This window comes from Vombatus ursinus, unplaced genomic scaffold, assembly GCF_900497805.2.
Source record: "Vombatus ursinus unplaced genomic scaffold, bare-nosed wombat genome assembly UNPS02000749.1, whole genome shotgun sequence".
In the NCBI taxonomy this organism is placed as follows: Eukaryota; Metazoa; Chordata; class Mammalia; order Diprotodontia; family Vombatidae; genus Vombatus; species Vombatus ursinus.
In genome coordinates, this window is record NW_020940527.1 from 22,923,322 (window position 1) to 22,945,487 (window position 22,166).

The 22,166-nt window shown below is 43.2% G+C and overlaps 1 protein-coding gene across 1 annotated transcript; it reads left to right on the plus strand.

The window, feature by feature from the left end:
• The first annotated feature begins 571 nt into the window (after positions 1-571).
• Positions 572-20,724, plus strand: SYT15 (synaptotagmin 15). The gene is made up of 8 exons (XM_027857900.1): positions 572-1,034; positions 4,066-4,255; positions 5,170-5,312; positions 8,445-8,746; positions 14,040-14,210; positions 15,565-15,685; positions 18,658-18,837; positions 19,532-20,724. The coding sequence occupies exons 1-8, from the start codon at positions 1,028-1,030 to the stop codon at positions 19,666-19,668; spliced, it is 1,251 nt and encodes a 416-aa protein (XP_027713701.1). The 5' UTR covers positions 572-1,027; the 3' UTR covers positions 19,669-20,724.
• The last annotated feature ends 1,442 nt before the right edge of the window (positions 20,725-22,166 follow it).

Sequence of the window (22,166 nt, forward strand, 5' to 3'; positions counted from 1 at the left end):
ATAAACTTTTTTTAACGGCCTGCTATATGCCAGGCATTGTGTTGGAGGATACAAAAAGAGGGAAAAGACAGTTCCTGCCCTCAAGGAGCTTATAGTCTGATGGAGGAGACAACGTGCAAACAAATATATACAAAGCAAGCTATATACAGGAGAAATAGGAAGAAAAAATAACGGAGGAAAGGCACTGGAACTAAGAGGCGTTAGGGAAGGCTTCTTGTAGAAAGTGGGATTACTTAGAGAAAGCCAGGGAAGTTAAATCGCGTACTTCTGATATTTAGTAGCTTTGTGATAGTGGGCAAGTCAGTTAACACCTCTCCCAGCTCCAGTTTTCTCATCTGCAAAATGGGCCTAATAAAACCTGTATTATCCATCTGGCCAAACGTCTTAACCAACTCCCACTGTTTCCTCCAGCGCACTGGCCCTGGCAAGCAGCACCCACTACTTGGGCGCCTTTCCAGCTACTTCAAGGTGGAGCCGCTGGTGGCCAGCAGACAGACACCTGCCACCGACTCATTCCACCAGACAGCCACCAACCAGCAGAGTGAGCGATTCAAATTCAGGGAGAGGGAGGCAGCTGCACACTTGCCTGGCTCCTGGGGCGCGGTGTTGGAGCGAGGGGGGGAAGGAAGGAGGGAGAGCGGGCCCGCCCTTTTCCCCCTTTCCCAAGGCTCTCCAGCCAGCGCAGTCCTTTAAATCCCCTGGCGCTCCCCAAGTCAGCTCTGAAGGGGTGGAGACTCCGCTCGGGGCCCGAGCCAGAGCAGGAGCGAGAGCAGGAGCCCGGATCTGCTCGCTCGTCTCAGGTCAGCGAGTGGCCCAAGGTCCGGGACATCCACGTGGGGGGGGGGGGGGGGGAGGTCACCTCCTGGTGCCTCTGCCCGAGCCGGAGCCAGGGACAATTGTCCCAGACCAGAAGAACCCAGAGGCCCCCCACTGCTGCTGTCCTTGCGCCACCCTAAGGAGGGGAGCGGGAGCCAGGTTCCCGTGCCCCTGGCCCATCTCTGGGGCACCCCGGCTGCTCCCCAGACTCATGCCTGGTAAGTGCCCTGGCAGGTCTCCAAACTGAGGGACCACATTAGGAGGCGCCTGCCATCTGGGGATGCTTTTAAGGAGGCGGGGGGACAGGGACCCTCCCCACTCTGTGTTTCCCCCACTTTGCTGCCTTGGGGTTTGGTAGAAGGCACTTGTTCCTGAAGGCCACAGGGGGTGCCTGCGGGGCTTGTCGGGGTAGCGCCCAGTCCCACTCTCAACCTTGGAGCGGGGAGCCTCTCCTCCCCTCCCCCGGGGACCCTGGGCCTGCTTGGCCTTGGGGTTTGTGTTCGGGGCCACCCAAATGTGACTGTAGGAGTGCAACAGCTGGGGAGGGCGGCCTGGTAGGGACCTGGGAAGGGGGTCTGGTTGGAAGAAAAGTTGTATTTGTGAGCTCACACATCCCTCTTGTAAGAAGGGGACTCAGCAGAACCCAGCGGATTTCTACTATCCTTGCGGCTGCTCCAGCATGTGAGACAATAAAGAGGGATTCAGAGAATCTCCTATTCCCACAGGTGTCGGAACTAGATGAAATGTCACAAGTTGGTCTTCCTTACTTCTCCAGGTCAGAGCCACTTGGAGGGTGACTGAGGAAGGAAATAAGCATGTAAGCCCCTACTATGTGCTGGGCACTGTGCTAAAAGCTATACAACTATGACCTCACTTAAGCCTCATAATAACTCTAGGAGATGGGTTAATATTACAGCTGAGGAAATTGAGGCAGAGGTTAAGTGATTTGCCCAGGGTCAGGCAGCTAGTGAGGGAGGATTTAAACTCAAGTCTTCCTGACTCCAGGACCAGTCTTCTTTCTACTGTGCTGAGACTTCTATGGGTAGCAGGTTTTCCAGATGCCAATTGGAATCAGTCTGGCAAGAGCTTGACATTGTTGCCTGGGGCAGGAAGGGCAGATGTGGTTTGGGGTGAGGGCTGGTGGTATGTTAACAGATTTATTGTCTAAGAAATAGAAATCAGCCCCTTCTCCAGGAATGATTCCTTTGGCCTGGTATTAGAACCAGGAAAGGATGGTGTGTGTGTCTGTGTGTGTGTGTGTCTGTGTGCCTGTGTCTATGTGTCTGAGTCTGTGTCTGTTTGTTTCTATGAGAAACTGGGGGCTCCAGAAAGAACAAGATTTTGTCATATCAAAACAAAGTAGCAGCCTTGCTAGTGCAAGACAGCCAGTGTTAGACATTGCCACCCACCCTGGAGAATAGTTTGTGCCAAGAAAATGGGAAATGTATGAATGCTTATTTGCCTATAGCTAATGTTCTGTGACTGGGGAGTACCTCGAGTTTATATAGTCCTTTACAGAAATCAAAAATTTTCATCACAACAGGTCTGCAAGGTAAGTAGAATAAATAGAATCCCCCATTTGAGTAATGAAGAAACTGAGGCCCCAAGGGGTCAAGATAATGTGGAGAGTATGTAATGGAGCTCTGACTTGAACCCACCCATTAAGAGTCTGAATTCAGTCTTCTTTCCATTGCAACTTGTCTTGTATTTCTTTCTTTCTAAAGTGGATTGAATCCTTTGGGAGAAGCTTCTGATTTAAGCCCAGGAGAGAAGTAATCTGGGTTGGGAGCTTTCTTGATTTGAGGAAAGGAAAAGGAAGGGGTGTTTTGATTGGTGGGTGTGCCTGTAAAAACAGAAAGGCAGAAAATTAAGTCTAAGTTCATTTTCATAGCAATTTCTGAGTCAGGAACAAACTGCATACAGGGAGGCCGTTCTATGTTCTATGCATTTTTGTAATGTCAGCACGAAGTAGAGTGTTTTGCACATAGTAGGCACTTAATAGTCAGCAATTTGAAAGTGATTTAGGGTTTGTAAAATGCTTTACATAGGTTATCTTATTTGGTCCTCACAACAGCCCTGTAAGGTTGATGCTATTCTTATCTTTGTTTTACAGATGACGAAACCAAGGCTGAGAAATTAAGTGACTTGTCTGGGGGTACACAGTTAGTAAATGTCAGAGGCAGGATTTTAATTCGATTTTTCCTAACTCTATCTCAGCACGCTATCCACTGCACCACCTGGATTAATCAATGTTTGCTGCAGTTGCTTATGCATAATTCGGTTTCTTTCTTCCTATTTTCTTCCTATTATTTCTTCCTATTAGCAATTTCAGGGCCACTTGGAGTGCAGGGAGATAAGGGCCATTTGTAGCCCAGGCACTAATTCCTTGTCTAGCCAGTAGGTGTTAGAGGGAGGACGTGAAAGCAGGTCTTGGCTCGAAGGTCAGCCTCTCCATCTACTATACCACACTGCCTCTCGTAATCACTAGGAATCATATCCTACCAGGCATTGTGTTGAGTTCTTGGTAGTAACTTCCCCACAAAGGGAAAGAAACCCACAGCCAAGGATGAGCTTCTGTGTTCTGCCTGGATTTGTAATTCCTTTAAATTCCAGTCATTGATTATCTGAGTATGTTCTTTGTGCCCCCCCCCAAGCTTTTTCCTCTGTGGCCTTCACATAACCATATTTCCTGCTTCCTGTGACTCAGAAGGCACTGTTAAGGGCTTTGGGGGGATAGTTTTTTGGGAATCTTGTTTGATTTTTTTTTTTTTTGCTTCCCTTCTACTTGAAGTCCCGCCCTCTGCTTAGCAACTTGGTGGCAAGGGTGTGTGTGTGTGTGTGTGTGTGTGTGTGTGTGTGTAGGAAGGAGGGGGCTGGGTGCTAGAGACATGGGAGGGGGCAGCTACGTGGCACAGTGGATAGAGCACCAGCCCTGAAGTCAGGAGGACCTGAGTTCAAATCCAGCCTCAGACCAAACACTTGACACTTACTAACTGTGACCCTGGGCAAGTCACTTAACCCCAATTGCCTTAAAAAAAAAAAAAAGAAAAAAAGAGAGACATGGGAGAAGGTAGGGAGGAAGGGTCAAACTAGGATGAAACTGAATCAAGGGACAGTATTTGAGCTTAAGGAAATGGAATCTCAGAGCTACTTGCTATTCCCCGGCTTCCCCAGGATATGAAGGTGAAGGAAGCCTCTCCATTTGCTTTTCTGTAAAAGTGAGTGCTGCCTGATTCTTTGTGGCCCCAGAACAGGGAACCATAGTGGCCGGTGGAGTGATTGCAGGACTGCTCTTGCTGGTTCTGATTGGGATCATGGGGTACTGTCTCTGGAAGAAGCTGTGCGTTGCCCCTGCCTATGAGGAGCTGAATGGAATGCCATCCCCGGCTGGTGAACAGGAGAAGCAGCCTTCCCAGTCAGCAGTGATCCAACCCAACAGGTGAATGATCTTCAGCCCTCCTACTGGCATGGGAAGGGAGAGGCCAAGGGAGGAGGGAAGGAAGACTGAATAAGCCGGCCAACGGAAGTGGGCGGGGCTCTCTCCGATCTGTTGCAGTGGATTTTTCCTTCTAGTAATCCGATTTGTTTTGGGGCTTTGGCATTTCCCCCTAAAAGATGAAGTCTTGGGTGTGAAGAATATAGAGATTTGCCTCTATTTCTGAACAAATGAAAGGAAAAAAAGCATTTATTAAGTACTTACTGTGTGCCAAGCCCTAGGAATAGGCAGAGGAAAATAAGAGAGTCTCTTGTTTTCAAGTAGCTCACACTCTAATTGGGGGAAACAAAATATTTATACGAGAGTTGGTGGCAAGATTCAAGGGTTCTTGGAGCATCAGCAAGTCAGATGGCAGTTTTGGTCTGAAGAGTCTGGAGGGTGTAGTAATAATAATAATAATAATAATGGTAACCATCATTTATTTGCTTAGTGCCAGTCATGCTAAGTGCTTTACAAATATCTCATTTGAAACTCACAACAACCTTGGGGGCAGGTGCTATTATGCAATTAAGGAAACTGAGGTTAAGTGACTTGTCCAAGATTACAGATATTAAGTGTCTGCAGTTGGATTTGAACTCAGGCCTTCCTGATTCCAGGCCTTGTGCTCTATCCATTGTACCACCAGCTGCCCCAGTGGGGGGAGGGGGCAGCTGGTCAGGCCTAAAGGTCCTTGTCTTTGATTTTACTTGTAAAGACCCTGAAGGAGAATTTGTACTCCCTTTATACATTTATTTCTTCCAGGGCATCTTTATCCTTCCTCCTCGGTCCCATTCTTGTTTCATGGGCCTGTTCCCACACTTGCCTTCTTTTATTCTGGTCATTTCATTTCTTCTGTCTTTACTTGCTTTTATAAACAGGACCCAAGGCATCCCATTTGTTGTTCCTCCCTCCTTCCATGGCCGGGATTGGATTACTCTGACCAATGGAGAGAAGATCCAGGATGAGAGTGATCCCTATGTTGCCCCAGAATTCTTGCCTCGATCATCTTTTCATTCACTTGGTGAGTAGACCGCACGTAGGCTCTACTCATTCGATAGACATTTATTATGTTCCTTCTGTATACTGAATTCTTTGATGGTGGTGGGATAGATATAAAGTTTAGATCCGATGAGGTCCCTATCCTCATGGACTTTGTCTAATAAAGTGATAAGACACAGACAAATTAACTATAATACAAAATTTTTCATGAAAAATACGTTAGAGGGGCAGCTAAGTGGTGCAGTGGATAAAGTACCAGCCCTGGATTCAGGAGGACCTGAGTTCAAATCTGGCCTCAGACACATAACACTTACTAGCTGTGTGATCCTGGGCAAGTCACTTAACTCCCATTGCCCAACCAAAACAAAACAAAACATTAGAGTTATCAAAGTGCTATTGATTGTCCAAAGGGGGAAGATCATAATTACTCAGCCTAGAGATTAGAGGGAGCTTCATGGAGGAGGAAGAGTTTGATTTGGGCCTTAAAGACTAGATAGGCATCCACAAGGTGAAGAGAGCAAGAGCATTCCAGGCACTGGGAACAAAGCAGACTAAGACACAGAGGTGGCAGAGCACGGTATGTTTTGGTGGGGTTTGGGGACGGAGGTGGGCAAAGAGTTACCCTATTTGGCTGGAGTATACAGTGCATAGAAGGGCATAATAGAAAGGGCTGGGGGGCAACTCGGTGGCACAGTGGATAGAGCACTGGCCCTGAAGTCAGGAGAACCTGAGTTCAATTCTGGCCTCAGACCAAATACTTGACACTTACTAGCTGTGGGACCTTGGGCAATTCACTTAACCCCAAATGCCAAAAAAAAAAAAGAGAGAGAAAGGGCTGGAAAGGTTCTGGATCCCAGGACTAATAAGATGTAGTAGTGGATATTTCCTTAGATTCTCATGATCTTTCAAATTTCTCCAAATTAAGAGTTATACCCAAGAGAGAAAGCAATTTTACCTATTTCCAGGGTCTAAGATACCAAGAACCCTAAGGGGGAAACAAACTGATAAACTAATAGCAAAGAAAGCTAATCCTTAATTGCTAACCCCCTCCCCCACTGGCTGCCATGCTCTGGCAGGGCTGCACAAGCTGATTCACAGTCTTGCAACAGAAATAAACTCTACCCCACAATCTCTGTACCTTGGGAAGCCAACAGGCAGAAGTTTTCCCGGCTGGGACTGTGTGTGTGGCAGCACTGTGTGCTGGAACAATACCCAGGGCACTGATGAACATGGGGAACTAGGACAGGATGTTGGAGTGTATGGCTCTACTGGGCTTGAAGGAAAGGGGACTGGCCCCAGAAGACACTTGGGGCACAGATGAAGTCTGGTACAATATGAATTGCCCATTCACATTTTGAGGTCGAGACAGCTTTGAAGTCCGGTCACCTGGGGAAACTATCATCAGAGGGGAAGGAATCATAAAGTGAGCAGTGAAGGGATATAAGGAAAAAAGATTAAAATTAAGACATCTAAGAAAAATGTGGTGAAGCAAAGGAAAACGAATCAACACTGAGGGCAGATGATCCTGTGGATTCTCAAGAGAGCATGAATCCCACTGGGATACCCTTGAATGCTTTAAGAGAGAAATAAGAATTCGGAAAGCAGAATTTTTGGCCAGCATGGCAGAAGTAATTGTCAGAACAGAAAAATATAAATCCATGGTGGTAAACCACCACAGAAATAAAAGAGAAAGTGACAGATGGGGAATGAAAATACGTAGAAATGAGGGACAATCTGAGAGAAGAGAAGCAAAAGCCACTCACATTAAAATAAAACATGACTTCTATACAACACACATCAAAAAGAGGAATGCACAGAGACAACCAAAGGACCACAGGTCTTCCAGAAGCATACACCAGTGCAAAAACCTGAACAACATAAAGCAAGAAATAATGAAAGAAAACTTCTCAGAACTTCTGAACCCAGAAAAGGAAATGTCAAATTGAAAGAATCACCTGATCGCTTCCACAAAGAAATTGTATGCTGCAAAACTTCAAGACACATAGTGGTTAAATTTAATAATTCCAATGACAAACAACAAATTCTCCAAGTGACCTGGAGAAAGACCTTCATATATAAAGGAAAGGAAATTCAAGCAACATATTCTGCACGTACCATAGTGGGTACTTAAAAATGTTTACATTTAAATAGAATTTGGAGAACTTTCTGTAGGCTCAGATGGCCAGAGAAGGCTTTGAAGATGATATAAGACTTGAGATTTAGTTAAGTAGAAAAAAAGGAAGATTCTTTTCAATTGTAGAAATTTGGAATGTTACATATGCTTCCAAACTTTTTTTTTTTTAATTTTGTTGTGTGTGTGTGTGGCAATTGGGGTTAAGTGACTTGTCCAGGGTCACACAGCTAGTGTCAAGTGTCTGATCTGAATTCAGGTCCTCCTGATTCCAGGCCCAATGCTCTATCCATTGGGCCACTTAGCTGGCCCCAACACAAATGTGGTTGTTTTATCAGTTGCTTTTTATTACTAGAGAAGGGATTGTGAATTGATGGGTGTCTCTGGAAATGACAGGGCCATTCTAGACAAGGAAAACAGTGTGAGTAAATATAGAGTAAAAACAGCAGCTTTGTTTGAAAGTGAGTGGAAAAATTTGTTTGAAACAGAAAGATCTTTCTCTCTTTTTCTTTTTGAGTCTATACCTATGCTTTTATTGTTATTGGGAAATGCCAGTCAGGAAATTCCCTCCGGCAGGGCAAATCAGCAACTGTTCTGCAACTGGTAATCTCAAGAATTGCCAGTGATAATCACTGGCAGAGTGACTTCTTCCAGGGTCACCTGGTCAATATATGTCAGAGATGAGACTTGAACCTGGGTTTTCCTACTCTGAGGCCAGGTCTGGGCCTAGACCTGGCTACCTGTGTATATTTCTTATGACTTCTAAATTCTGGAGCTGCCTCCTTTATCCAATATCTGAAACTGGATCCAGAGAGACCTCCCTGCCTCCCCCCAGCTGCCTTAGGAGATTACAGGTCATGATGGGCGTGGAAGCTGGAATCTTCTAGTACCCACTTCTAGCACCTCACCTGAACTAGCTTCCTTGTAGGGGAAAAAAAAAAAGTAATCCCAAAGTAGGTTTCTGTGTCTGTTATATATCGGTGTGCCCTCCTCCTTTTGAAGACCCTAATGTGTCTGTTTCAGGGGGTGCGTATGTGATTGGGACAATCAATCCAGAGCTTTACAAGTTTCCCGAGGACCAGAGTGAGACGGACTTCCCCGAAGGCTGTCTGGGGAGGCTGTGGTTCACTGTGGGGTATGAGCAGGAGGCCGAGAGGCTGCTGGTGGGCCTGATCAAGGCCCGGAGGCTGCAGACCCCCTCCCTGTCAGAGACTTGCAGTCCCTTGGTGAAGCTCTATCTGCTGCCTGATGAGCGGCGCTTTCTGCAGTCCAAAACGAAGCGTAAAACCGCCAACCCACAATTTGACGAGAACTTCATTTTCCAGGTACTGATTCCCCCCAGGGAACAAAATGGGGGAGCCCAGAGGTGCATCCTGGGAAGGTTTGGGGTTTGTTTGGAAAGGAGCTTGCTTCTCTTTCTTTCTGGCCATCTCCCCTCCACATCCTCCTAATACATATGTGGTCAGTTTTAGCATTTGAGAGCATAGGAATGTGCCCTGTGGGGTTCAGCGGAGTCCTTTTATTTCTCCGTGTATGCAGCCTCCACTTGCTGTCCTTAGTACATCAACAAGCATTTTTTATTAAGCATATTTACATTGGGGATTCAATAAAAGGCGGGGAGACAAAAACAGTCCCTTGCCCTCAGTAAGCTCAAATTCTGATGAAAGAGCCAACATATAAATAACTATTTCTGTATAAGAAAAATACAGAGAAGATAAAAGGTAATCTCAGGGAAAAGGCACAGGGTAGGATGGGGTTCTCCAGGAATGGCCCCTATACACCATTGCTCAGTTAAAAAAAAATAACAAATAGCATTTAACATAATAGGCACTCAAGCATTTGTTCACTTGAATTATAGTATTAGAAATTAAGATTAGTATTATTATGAAAGTAGTTTACAGGATATTTGGAAGTTGGACCAGATTTTATTTGAAGAAGCATGTTTAAGAATAACGGAGCAAAGAGAAGCAGCTATCAACAAGGCGATGCACCCTGCAACTTGGATCCCTGGGGTCATTAGTACTATCCAAAAATAAGTAACTAGGGCTCTAATTGGTCGTAGGTATTTTCATTCACTTACACCTATAAGAATTATATAGCAGACTCTCTATTCTTCCAGTCCATTAAGACCTCATATTTTTTTCCATTTACTAATGCAATGTGGTTTTTAAAAATTCATTCACTTCAAATCTTTTGCCCCTTAACCTCTATATTTTTAAATGTCAATCATAAAACCAATAACTGTGGTTAGAAAGGATTGGAGAAATAATCTAGTCAAACTTCTTTCCAAATACCAAATATTTTCTTCTAAATTTCTTCTATGACATTTCTGGCAGGTAGGCTTTAGCCTTTCTTTTTAAATTCAATTTTATTTATTTTCAGACCCACAATCTTTCCCCCTCTCCCTCCCCACATTGATAAAGCAAGGGAAAAACCCTCTTACAAACATTTATAGCCACACAGAATAAATTCCTGCATTGGCCATGTCCAAAATCTAGGTTTTTCTTGATAGGCAATCCATTGCCAATTAAAGGAGTGAATTCTCTTGTTGAACAGGTCTGGATATTAGAAAGGGTTTCCTTTATATCAGAGGTTCTTAAATTTTTTTTTTTTTTTTTTTTTTGCTTCATGGACTCTCTGCATTCTGGTGAAGCCTTTGAACCTTTTCTGAGAATAATGCTTTTAAATGCATAAAGGAATCCAATTATATTGAAATACAGTTATTGAAATATTTTTAAAAACAAGTTCATGGCATGACTAATGTGAAAATATGTTTAATAGGAATGATTATGTAGAGCCTATATCAGATTGCATGCCATCTTGGGGAGGGAGGTGGGGAGGGAGGGAGAGAAAATGTAAAACTCATGTTAAAAACTAAAAATAAATTAATTAATTTAAAAAAAAGAAAAAATAATTGTACTTAGAATCTCTTCTTCTTTTTTTTTGCTTTATCAGCAAAACCAGGCAAGATTAGCAGCTTTCCTAAGCCTCCATTATAAAGGAATATGACTTTAAAAAAAAACCAAAAAAACAAGTTCATTGCTTTCTATGAAAACAATAGCCTTTTTCTGTAACTTCTACTCATTAGTTCTGCCCTCTGATGTGACATAGAATCAGTCTAATATTCTTCTATGTAATTCAATTAAAGAAGCATTTATTAAGTTATTACTATGTGTGAGACATTACCCTAGGTTCTGGAGATTTGAAGACAAAACAAGTCTCTGCCCTCAAAAAACCTGTATTCTACTGAAAGGAAATAGCACCCAGAGAGGTAATGGCAAGATATAGATGTCATTTTGGGGGGGGGGTCTCCTAATAACTATTGGGAGAAAGTTCAGAAAATGTCTCTTGTAGCTCGAGGTGGCACTTGAGTAGAGCCTTGCTCCAATGTTCATAGGGCTTCTCAGAGTTGGAGGTGAGAAGGGGAGAGGGTTGTGATGGCAGATAGCCTTTGCAAAGGCAAAGAAGATGGGATGTCATATACTGGGCATGGCAAGTAGGCCAACTTGGAGAGAATGTAGAATATGTAAGGGAGAATTATGTGAAATTCATCTGGAAACATGTTGGAAATGGGTTGTAAAGGGCTTTGAATGCCAAACAGGAATTTAAATTTTATCTTAGAGGCAACAGGGAGCCACTGAAGCTTTTTGAGCTAGGGAGCGACAGGGTTAAACTTGGGCTTTGGGAGCATCAGTTTGGTAGCTGTGTGGAGGATGGAATGGAGAAGAGAGACTACAGGCAGGGAAACCAGTTACAAGGCTATTGAAATAATCCAGGCAAGAGGACATAAGGGCTGCAACTAGGGGGGTGGCTATGTGAGAAGAGAGAAGGGGATGGATGCAAGAGATTTTAAGAGGTAGAAGAATCAACAAGTTTATCTCAATAGACCTTCAGGTATTTAAACATGGTTATGATACATGCTTTGTTGTTGATTTGTTTCATTAGTGACCTCATTTGGGGTTTTCTTGGCAAAGGTACTGGAGTGGTTTGCCATTTCCTTCTCCAGTTCATTTTACAGATGTGGAAATTGAGGCAAACGGGGTTAAATGACTTGTCCAGGGGCACACAGCTAGTAAGATGTCTGAGGCTAGATTTGAACTCATGAGGATGAGTCTTCCTGATTCCAAGCCCAGTACTCTTATTCACTGTACCACCTAGCTAACCCTGTGTATGGCTTGTCTCTGGGCTAAAGGTTCCCAACTCCCTCCATTTTTCCTCATATGACATGTTTTTGAGATGCCTCACTCATCATCCTAATTTCTCTTCTATGTAAACACTCTAGCTGTTGGTATCCCTTTTACTATGTGGTTCCCAGAAAACTGAACAAGGTCTTTGAGGAGTGGTATAACCAGGGCAGAGAACAGTAGGATTCTTATTTCCCTTTTTTCTGGACACTATTCTTCTGTTAATGCTCCTTAAGATTGCATTAATTTTTCTGGCAACTTCATTGCATTATTGACTAATTGTAAAGTTGGTCTCTTTCAGCTGAATAAAGCTTGGAACCTTGCAGACGAGACTAACTCCTTCCCCACAGGACCTTATACAGAAAGGACCTGTTGAGAGGCGTGACTGAATCTTGTGGGCAGGATTAAGTCTCTGATGCCAGCGAGTCTCTAAATGACTGAAATCCTTGTCTTTTTTTTTTAAACATGAGTTATTGTTTAGCCACATCTTCCTTATCCTGTCCCTGTGCAACTGACTTTTTTGAACCCAAGTGCAAGACTTTTCATATGTCCCTATTCCTTTACATGTCTCTAATCCATTTCATTTTGTTAGGCTGAAGTCATCAAGCTCTTATCAGATTCAGTTCACAATTGCAACCCTTCCAAAACCTTTTTTGTTTTTTGCTTTACATTTTGATTCTGTCATCCAGTACATCCTAGCTGATCTCTTAGTTTTGTGTCATCTGCACATTTCACAAATATGACATCTCTACCTTCATTCAAATGCTTGATAAAAATGTTGAAGATAAGAGGGCCCTGGGACATTCCATTAAATACTATAAAAGTTCATATACATTAACCAACACTTTGGATGTAGTCATTAAAGGGAGTGGGACTGGACTAGAGATTTCATTGGTCCAGACAACTCCCTGATGAGAAAATTTCCTCTATCAATGCAGATCGGCATCTTCTCTGCACCCGACAGGCTTAAAGGGCTATTTAGAGCAGGTATCAACCATGCTGCATACAGCCCAACTCTTGAGTATGACCCAAACATTAAAATGTAACTGGAAACTATTTAACAAAATAAATAAAAATACAATAAGGCATAGATAATATTACATTTTAAAACTAAGTTAATATGTGGCCCAAGGGATCCTTATATATGCATTAACGATCCCCATTTCTCTAGAGTTTGATACCATTGGTGTAGGTTTGATACAACTTGGCCAGCGTCAGATAGTCACAAGGTGTCAGAAGTAGGACTTGAACTGGTTTTGAAGCAGGCTTTCTATCTACTACTCCATGTTGCCTCTCCATAGTCATCCAGTCATCCAACCTTTACCCAACAGCACTATTATCTGGTGCACATCTGCCCCCTTTCTTTTTTTCCGATGTTAATTGGATTTCTTTCCCTATATCACTAGCACTTCCCAATGACTTCTTCACCCCACTGGAAGACTCTCTTGGAAGATATAAATATACAAGCAAAACAAATCAACCCATTATTGGCCATGTCTGAAAATGTAATGCTTCATTCATCGCTCCTCTGTTGATGGGCAGGAGACACGCTTTACCATAAATCCAGTGAACTCACAGTTGGCTACTGTATTGGTTAGAGTTTCTGAAGCCCCTCCAACATTTGTCTGGCCAATTCTTTTGTATATAGCTTTTCAGAGAAGAGCGTAGAGCCACTCAAATGCAGGTATGCACCCCCTAGACCTTACTAAACCTATTTTTAGCAGCATGCCAGTACTTAATCTGAAAAACAAGGGAACGAAGTATTGTACAAGTACAGGAAGGTTGATAGGGTTACCAGACTGACAGATTATGGGAATGACATAGACAAAATGTATGTAGGTTTTAACAAGGCATCTGACAAAGTCTCCCATGATGTCCTTGTGGACAAGAGAGACAAATATGGGCTACATCAGTTAGGCCATGGCTAAACAAATTGTGGCATATGAACGTAATAGAATATTCTTACACCATGAAAATGATGAATAGAAAGAATTTAGAGTAACTTGTGAAGACTTTTATGAGCTACTATAGAGTGAAGTGAGTAGAACTAGGAAAATAATTCACATAATATGACAATGCTGTAAAGACAAACAACTTGGAAAGACTTAAGAACTGATCAATTCAATAACCAACCAGGATTCCAGAGGACTGATGAAGTATGCTACCTAGAAAGGTGATGGATGGACTCAAGGGGCAGGTTGAGACATACATTTTTGGACCTGGCCAATGGAGGGGATTTGTTTTGCTTGATTATGTATATTTGCTACAAGGTTGTTTCTGCTCTCTCCTTTCCACCTTCCCTCCCCCACCTTCAATGGAAAGAAGGTGGGTGAGAGAGAAAAAATAAATGCTTGTTAACTGAAAACTCAAAGCAATCTCTCAGATCCCTTTTTGGCACTAGACTTGGTCCTGGATTCCTCCCTGCACCCCTCAGGTATCCAGCAGAACAGTCACTCAGAGGATGCTGAAGTTTTCAGTGTTCCACGTGGACAAGCAAAGAAAGCATCACCTTCTGGGCCAAGTGCTCTTCCCACTGAAAGATGAGATGCTAACCAGCGATAGTCGGCCCATCATCTGGAGAGACTTGGAAGCAGAGAGCATGGAGGTAGGTGACTAATTAAAGGTTAAGTTAATTAAGCAAATATCACCCTGTGTTAGAGCAGCGACTTCTTAGGTTGTGGCAGGGTTCCAGTAGAATGCTGGGGTGGATTTTGTAAGGATCACTGAAGTTGGGGAAGGGACCTTGCAAGTCATTTAGTCCAACTCCTTCATTTTACAGAGGAGAAAACAGGCCCAGATTTTTTTTTTTAAATGACTTCCCCAACTCAGGTTCCTCTGACTCTAAATCCAGTGACATTTTCAGTGCACCATGCTGCCTTGGACTGATGTGTAATTGATTGCTTGAGGGAAAGAGTGGCTGTGTCATAGGAGCTCTTGTTCTAGAGACCGCCCCAGCTACGTGTCCAGCCAGCAAAGAAAGCCCTCCGATTTACTTTTTTAGGTTATTAAGAATCAGTTTGGGGTAAATGGAAAGAACAATAACCAGAAAGCAATAGAAAATGAAAGTTGCAAAATTATGAAGAACAATATTGGCTCCACAAAAGAGACATGAAAAGACATCTCTCCCCTATGACTTTGAAGAGATGGGGAGGGGGACCCATGGGAATGCACCACATTCTTCTCTTGCCCTGGTTGTCAGAGTAACATGGTGAAAAAAACCCAACCCTCAAACTACTTTCACTTAAGGAAAGTCTTGTAAAGTAGTACCAACCATGGATGAGACCAGGAAACCATCTGACCAGTGGCCATCTGTATAAGAAATGGTAAAAAAAAAAATCAGCAAACATTAATTATCAACAAAATTTATTTCTCAGAGATGGAGAAATTTTGCAAAGAATATAAAGACTTAAGGAAATTGTCCAGAAAGGAATTCCTTAGATGCAAGTGTTCTAACTTCATAGTCTGTTTTGTTGACCTGATTGTGATCATGAAATCATACATAGATTTAAAGCTAGAAGGGATTGTAAAGATTATTTATCAATCAGCAGTATACAAAGTCAGGTACTGTGTTAGGTCCTAGAGATTTAAAGGCAAAATTAAGAACTTATTTTTTTTCCCAGGGAAACAACATTTGCACACATAAGGATATATAAAATATATAGAAAGCATGTGCCTACACTATATATAGTAATATTGGGGTGAAGAGAAGCATTAATAGCTAGGGGAATCAGAACAGGCCTTAGATAGGAGGTGGGCTTTGAAGTAAGCTAGAGAGACTAACGGGGAGCTAGGAAGAGAGTATTCCAGCCACATCATAGGCATGGTGGGCTCCCTACCTGGAATAAATTTCTGTGGCTGTTGGAGAAGGCTAGGGGTTTTGGGGTTTCATGGAAGCCACTTACTATGTCTTTCAGACAAATCTCTTCTCTAAAGTTGACTGTTCATTTTGTTCTCTACAGCCCCCTTCTGAGTTCGGGGACATCCAGTTCTCTCTCAGCTACAATGATTACCTGGGACGCCTGACTGTGGTGGTGCTAAGAGCCAAGGGCTTGAAGTTCCAGGATGACCAGAATGTTGTCAGTGAGTTCTGCCTCCCTTTTTCTGAGATGATGTATGGGAATTTAGCCTCCATCATGGCGGCCCTCCTGTCTAGAAGCCCTGGGGGCAGGGGTTCTTAATCCTTTTTTTGTACCATGGACCACTTTGGCAGTCTGGTGAAGCCTGTGCACCCATTTCTGAGAATGGTATTCTGTTGCCGACATTCATAATTAAAAGAAATGCTAAATTTCATTTGGAAAGAAAAATGGAAATTTTTTCCTCATACAAGTTCACAGAATCCCAGAAATCCATGGATCTGGAGACTGTGGGGGCCTGTGGCCTCTGGTCAGTCAAGAATTCCTGCCCTAGGGGATCAACTCTCTACTCCTAAAGTTGAACCTAACAATGTGATCACACTTTGGAACCTTTTTATTCTTCCCTTTTCCAATTTGCAGTTAGGGGAGGAGGGGGGAAGAAGCCATCATCTCTACAACCCTTTTCTTCAAATCACACAAAATCATAAAATTTCAGAGCCCATCTAATCCTACCTGTAACCTGGACAAGACTGTTTTCTATGACACCCCCACAAGTGGGTCATCTAATTTTTCTTTTTTTTGTTGTTGGGCAATGGGGGTTAAGTGACTTGCCCAGGGTCACACAGCTAGTAAGTATTATGTGCCTGAGGCCGAATTTGAAATCAGGTCCTCCTGAATCCAGGGCCAGTGCTCTAACCACTGAGCCACCTAGCTGCCCCCCATCTAATCTTTTCTTGAAGACCACTTGTGATAGGGACCCCTACTCTCTGCCAGGGCAGGTCCTTCTGCTTCGGGATAGCTTTAATCATTAGGTAAGGTTTTCCTCACACCAGACCTTGACACATATCATCCAAAGCCCACATCCTTCTGCCCTCAGGAACCAAGCAGCAAATCGAATCCCTTTTTCCCATGACAGCCCTTTAAATGTTTGAAAACAGCCAGCCCAGTCACCCTAAATCACATCTTTTTCAGGCTTAAACATTCCTAGTCCCATCAACTCATCCTATTTGTTATAATTTGTTATTATATTGTACTCCCTTCTACTATTTGGTCTAGTATAAACTAAGAATTCTGGCTCTGAAGTCAGAGGACCTGGATTCAAATCCACCTCAGATGCTTGTTAGCTGTGACCGTGGGCAATCACCTCGCCTCCCTGGGGCTCAGTTTCCTAATCTGTAAAATGAGAGAGTTGGGTTAGATGGCTTCTGAGTGATCAATCAAAAAGCATGTTAGTGAGTGTCAGACACTGTGCTCGTTGGTGGGGCTACAGATACAAAGAAGACAATGATCCTGTGTCTGAAAGAGTTTACATTCTAACACAAGTGCATATAAAAGCACACGTGACATAGATGTAAAGATGATAAATGCAAATAAATAGTATTTAGGAATGGAGGGCATGAGCATTTGGGGGTGGATCAGGAATAGGAGTCCATGAACATATATATGTGTGTGTGTATGCGTGTATATATGCGTATGTATAGGTATGTATGTATGTATGTTTATGTGTGTTTGTAGATATACATATGTATACATATATTATTCAGTCATGTCTGACTTTCTTATGACCCCATTTGGAGTTTTCTTGGCAAAGATACTAGAGTAATTTGCCATTTCCTTCTCCATCTCATTTTACAGATGAGGAAACTGAGGCAAACAAGGTTAAGTGACTTGCCCAGGGTCCTATAGCCAGTAATTGTCTGAGGCCAGCTTTGAACTCAGGTGTTCCTGACTCTAGGTCTGCTGCTCCATCCACTGTGCCACCTACCTCCCCCAACCTGAACTCCTTCTTACAGAAAGCTAGGGTTTCTCTGAGGCTGGACTGAGTATCTATGATCTTAGGATACTGCTAAACTGAACCAGTTGCTGTCTGTGTACCCTGAACCCTTTCCTTTCCATGTTCACACTGTTCTCATATCTCCCACCACCCCTCTTTTATGCTTCCATCTTCCTTTCTTTAACCTCCTCCAGGAAACCTTCCTTGACCTGTCACTAATTATCTCCCCTCTCCATCCCTGCCACCTCCAGTGATCTGCCCTAGTACCCCTAATCTCATCCTTTCTTGGGTAGTTATGATTTGCGTCCATGACAAGTCTTTACCTTCACCCCCACTCCCCTGAGGCTGGGAGCTCTTTTAGGGCAAGGGCAGAGTCAGAGCATAGGGTGGAGAGGACCCAGTGGGAGAGAAGAAGCCAGGGACTTACTTGGTCATTGACGTGTTTTTGTGTTTCCTTTTCCCTCCCCCATTTCTTATTACCTTTTGGTAATAGGGAAAGTTGACCCCATTTTCCCTAAAAATGGAGTCAGCTTTCTCTGTTCACTTTAGGCTTGGTAGGATTTGGATGTTTCTTAGGGATTAAAGAAACGAGCCCAGAGCCTGGAGTTCCTGTCCAATAGGAATGTTGGGAAGGTCATGACTCCTGGAGGAGTGGGCTCATTGGCTGGGCCTGGAAACACAGCTACCATTTTCATGAGATTGCTTGCCGCTTGGGTGAATGTGGTGCCAGGGTCTTGTGTTATTTTCAAATAAGCAAAAATCTTGTCTGGGCAATGAAAGCCTGGGAGGAAGGAAAAGCTTGTCACTAAGCCTTTCCTTAAGATGGATGGTCAGATTAGAAAGACATTAAAATAATTAACCCCTGTTTCCTTTGATAATGGCCCCTGGCTGCAGTGGTTATGGGTCATGTTGGCTCAGTTCCTAGGGCACAGTACAGTAGCATCTTTGCCAAACTGGGCATACTCTAAAAGTGGAGGAGGAGGGGAAAATCCTGCCTTGTTCAGCTTGGGAGACACATCTACAGGTTTAACAGGTAAGAATGGGCATTTGGCTTCCACTGACTGGTTTGTTCTGGCAAAATGCTGCCATAGAGGCTTGTTTTCAGTATAAAGATTTTATGGCCTTCCCAGGGAGAAGATAAATGGGGGTGCCTCTTTAGTGTCCCCTCTGCAATCTACCAGTGATTCTCACCTCGGTTTCTTTAGGTGTGTTTGTCAAAGTGTCCCTGATGAACCACAACAAATTCGTCAAATGCAGGAAGACTTCTGCTGTGCTGGGCTCCCCCGATCCTGTGTATAATGAGACTTTTAGCTTCAAGGCCGATCCCGAGGAGCTAGACACTGCCAGCCTGAGCCTGACAGTGCTGCAGAACACAGAGGGTGACAGTAAGGCAGCTTATCTTTCTTACCCAGAGCTTGGATGCTCAGACTTCAAATAACCTTACAGTATTGCAGCAGTAATAATAATAATAATAGTTAACATTCATATAGCACCTACAATATGCCAGGCTAAATGCTTTACAATTATTTCTCAGTGACTAGGTTGCTATTATCATCCCCATTTTACAGTTGAGGGAACTGAGGCAAACAGAGGTTAAGTGACTTGCCCAGGGTCATATAGCTAGTAAGGGTCTGAGGCCACATCTGACCTCTGGTCTTCCTGATTCCAATTCCCGTGTTCTATCTACTACGCCATCCAGCTGCCTCATGTTGAAGAGAACAAGGCTGCTTGACCAGGGCTGCAGTCCCCTGAATGTCTGAGGCAGGGATCTGAATCGAGGATTTCCTATCACTCCATCTACCATATGATACTGCCTCTACAGCTTACTATTAGAAAAGAGAGGCCCACATTGGCTAATTCCTTACTATCACTATTTTATAGAAGATATGGCCACAGATATTGGAATACAAGTTCAGAGGTTATAACTGTTTTCCTACCTGTATAATGGGGAGTGAATTTGCTGCTTCCTTAAAGGGAGGGTGAGAAGTAACTCAAATGTCTTGCTGAGGTAATTCCAATTATGTACTGAAGAGAGTAATGATGCTGCTTTTCCCTCCCCCACCTCCCTTTTTAAACCAGAAACCCACCAGCTGGGCCGTGTAGTAGTAGGACCCTTCATGTACACGAGGGGGAAAGAACTGGAACACTGGAATGAGATGATGAACAAACCCAAGGAACTGGTGAAGAGGTGGCATGCACTGTCTGGAAGCACCTAACTGCGCCTGGTCTGCAGGGACAGCGACTTCTCTGCTTTGGAAACTGCTTCTCTTCCTTTAGAAAACTATGACATAAGAACAAGGTGTCATCACCGTTTTCCCCAACACCTAGCACCAGGCCGGCCTCATAGTGGGGTGTGCATGCAGGGAGCAGACTCTCAGACAGGATGAGGGAAGACGTTGTCACTGGTTCTACGTCAGGAACAGGGCCTCCTCTTTCCTCGGTTAGCATAGGGAAAATCCTAATAATATGTCCTCTTTTCTCTCTTGTGGAATACTCTTAAAAGTCCTGTTTTGGGACCTTTCTCATTGTAAAGCTGAAGTTAAGTCAGAATTTCAGACATTCAGACTGTTTGCTGAATAGTATAAATGTTATTGGGACAAACTTTGTTTTCTCTGAGGTTAAATTCCTATCAGCACATGTGAGCACTCTTTTGTAGGTAGGCTGGTCTCTGTATTCAGTCACAAAAGGAAATACTATTTTAAGAGGATAGAAATAGGAAGAAGCTAGGAAAATATTGTCCAGTATACTTATGCCATTGTGTCAATGAGAACTATACATGGGTGGGAGCAGTTGATCACAGTAAGAGATGTATGACTTATTACTTGTTTACTTGAAACTACCTCTAGATGTGGGCATTAGGGATATGTAGCATAGGACCTATCCCAGTGATACAGTGACCTCCAAGGTGGAATAAGATTCCTTGGTGACAAGAATGTTGTCTGAGTTAGTTGGAAGAAAATCTCTTCAGAACAAAGAAATAATGTTACAAGCATCAAAACGAGAGGGAAATATAAGCCGGCCATAGTCTACTATAGATTATCTAAGTCAAAATGACTTGAACATTGTGATACTTGCTCATACTGTTCAAAGGCATTGAGACTGGGGACTGGACTACCACAGTGAAATTCCTGATGAAGAATGTATTACCTCTGTTGTGAGGGTTCCCTGGCCAGGTGTTGTCAAAAATCTCGACTTCTGTGCTTTCCCATACTTTGAACTAAGCCATTGTATATTCCCATACTCTTCTGGTCATTAAAACACTTGTGAATCAAGACTAGCTGTCATTTTCTTTACAATTACTAGAAGGCACACATAACAGGTGTATTCAGCGTTTTTGCAGTTTGATGTTTGGAGGCAAAGGGTTTGATTCAATGAACATTTATTTAGCACCAATTACGTGCCAGTGCAGCTCACAACAGAATCTGTGAGCCGGGATCCAATGGAATAGCCTTGGAGAATGGGCAATTCAGTGAAGGTTATCAACCATCTTGTGTAATACAAGAAAACAGCAAATGCATCTTGGATATTTTACATGAAGTAGTGTTTAGGTACGGTTTTCATCTGTTGCTTTTCCATATTATCAAAAAAGGAAGAAAAGTGAAATGAACCATGGGAAGCTGGGATAGGATGTTTTTATTTTTTAAGTTTATTATCCATTACACTGCTTTATACCTGACAAAAACTTTTGAATGAAATTTTAAGTCCCCATCATCTTCTTTTCTAGATGAGTTTTGCATTAACCATTGTGCTAAGTACCTGTTTATAAAGATTTTTCAAGAATGGAGAGGGAAGGAGGCAGCACAGGAAAGAAATTGTTAGAGGATTATTGGTGAACACAAGTTAGAACCATACCTTCAGGCTCTGTTGCTGACTGTTTATTGTACTATCTCTAAGAACCACCCTGACGTACATAATTGGTCATTTCTTCAGCTAGGTAGGCAATGAAATCTGAAATGGAAAATTTGCTTGTTGAGGCACGTTGAGGGTTCCTAACCTACTTACCTCTCCATCCCAGTGACTGAATTCTGGCTCTGGATTCTGGAAGTGGTCTAAAGGAGAAACTGTAGACTGGTTCAAGGATCCCTGGTGATGTCACCTATTTCCTGCCATTATGTAGCTCTATATCTAGCCAGAAGGAAGACTCATTTTGTGGCTTTTCTCAAACCAAAACCAAGCAAGGCTGGGTCTCTCTAATTCCTTTTAATTCTGCTGCTAATTCTCTTCCCATGTTCCTTTTTTTTTTTTTTTAGGCTCATGTTTTTTAGGAGTAACTCTTCTGCAGGATTCATCTTTGCTTTAAGTACAGTCTTGGCACTTCCCCTATCTCTTGGGGGGGTTTCCTTAAAACATGTTAGCATCTTGCTTCTGTTGAGAGGCACTGTCAAGGGTCATTAACTCACCATTAAGAATGGTCAGCTGACATCTGTTCAATACCTTCTCTCCAACATGTGAAGTAGAAAAAGGGCTTCCATCAACATCCCTTTGAAAAGGTTGCCAAGCAGCAGCTAGGTGGCACAGTGGACAGAGCATCGGTCCTGAAGTCAGGAGGACCTGAGTTCAAATCCGGCCTCAGACCAAACACCTGACATGTACTAGCTGTGTGACCTTGGGCAAGTCACTTAACCCCACCTGCCTCACTAAAAAAAAAAAAAAAAGAAAAGAAAAGAAAAGAAAAAGGTTGCCAACTCCTGAACCAGGTATTTAGAACTCTAAG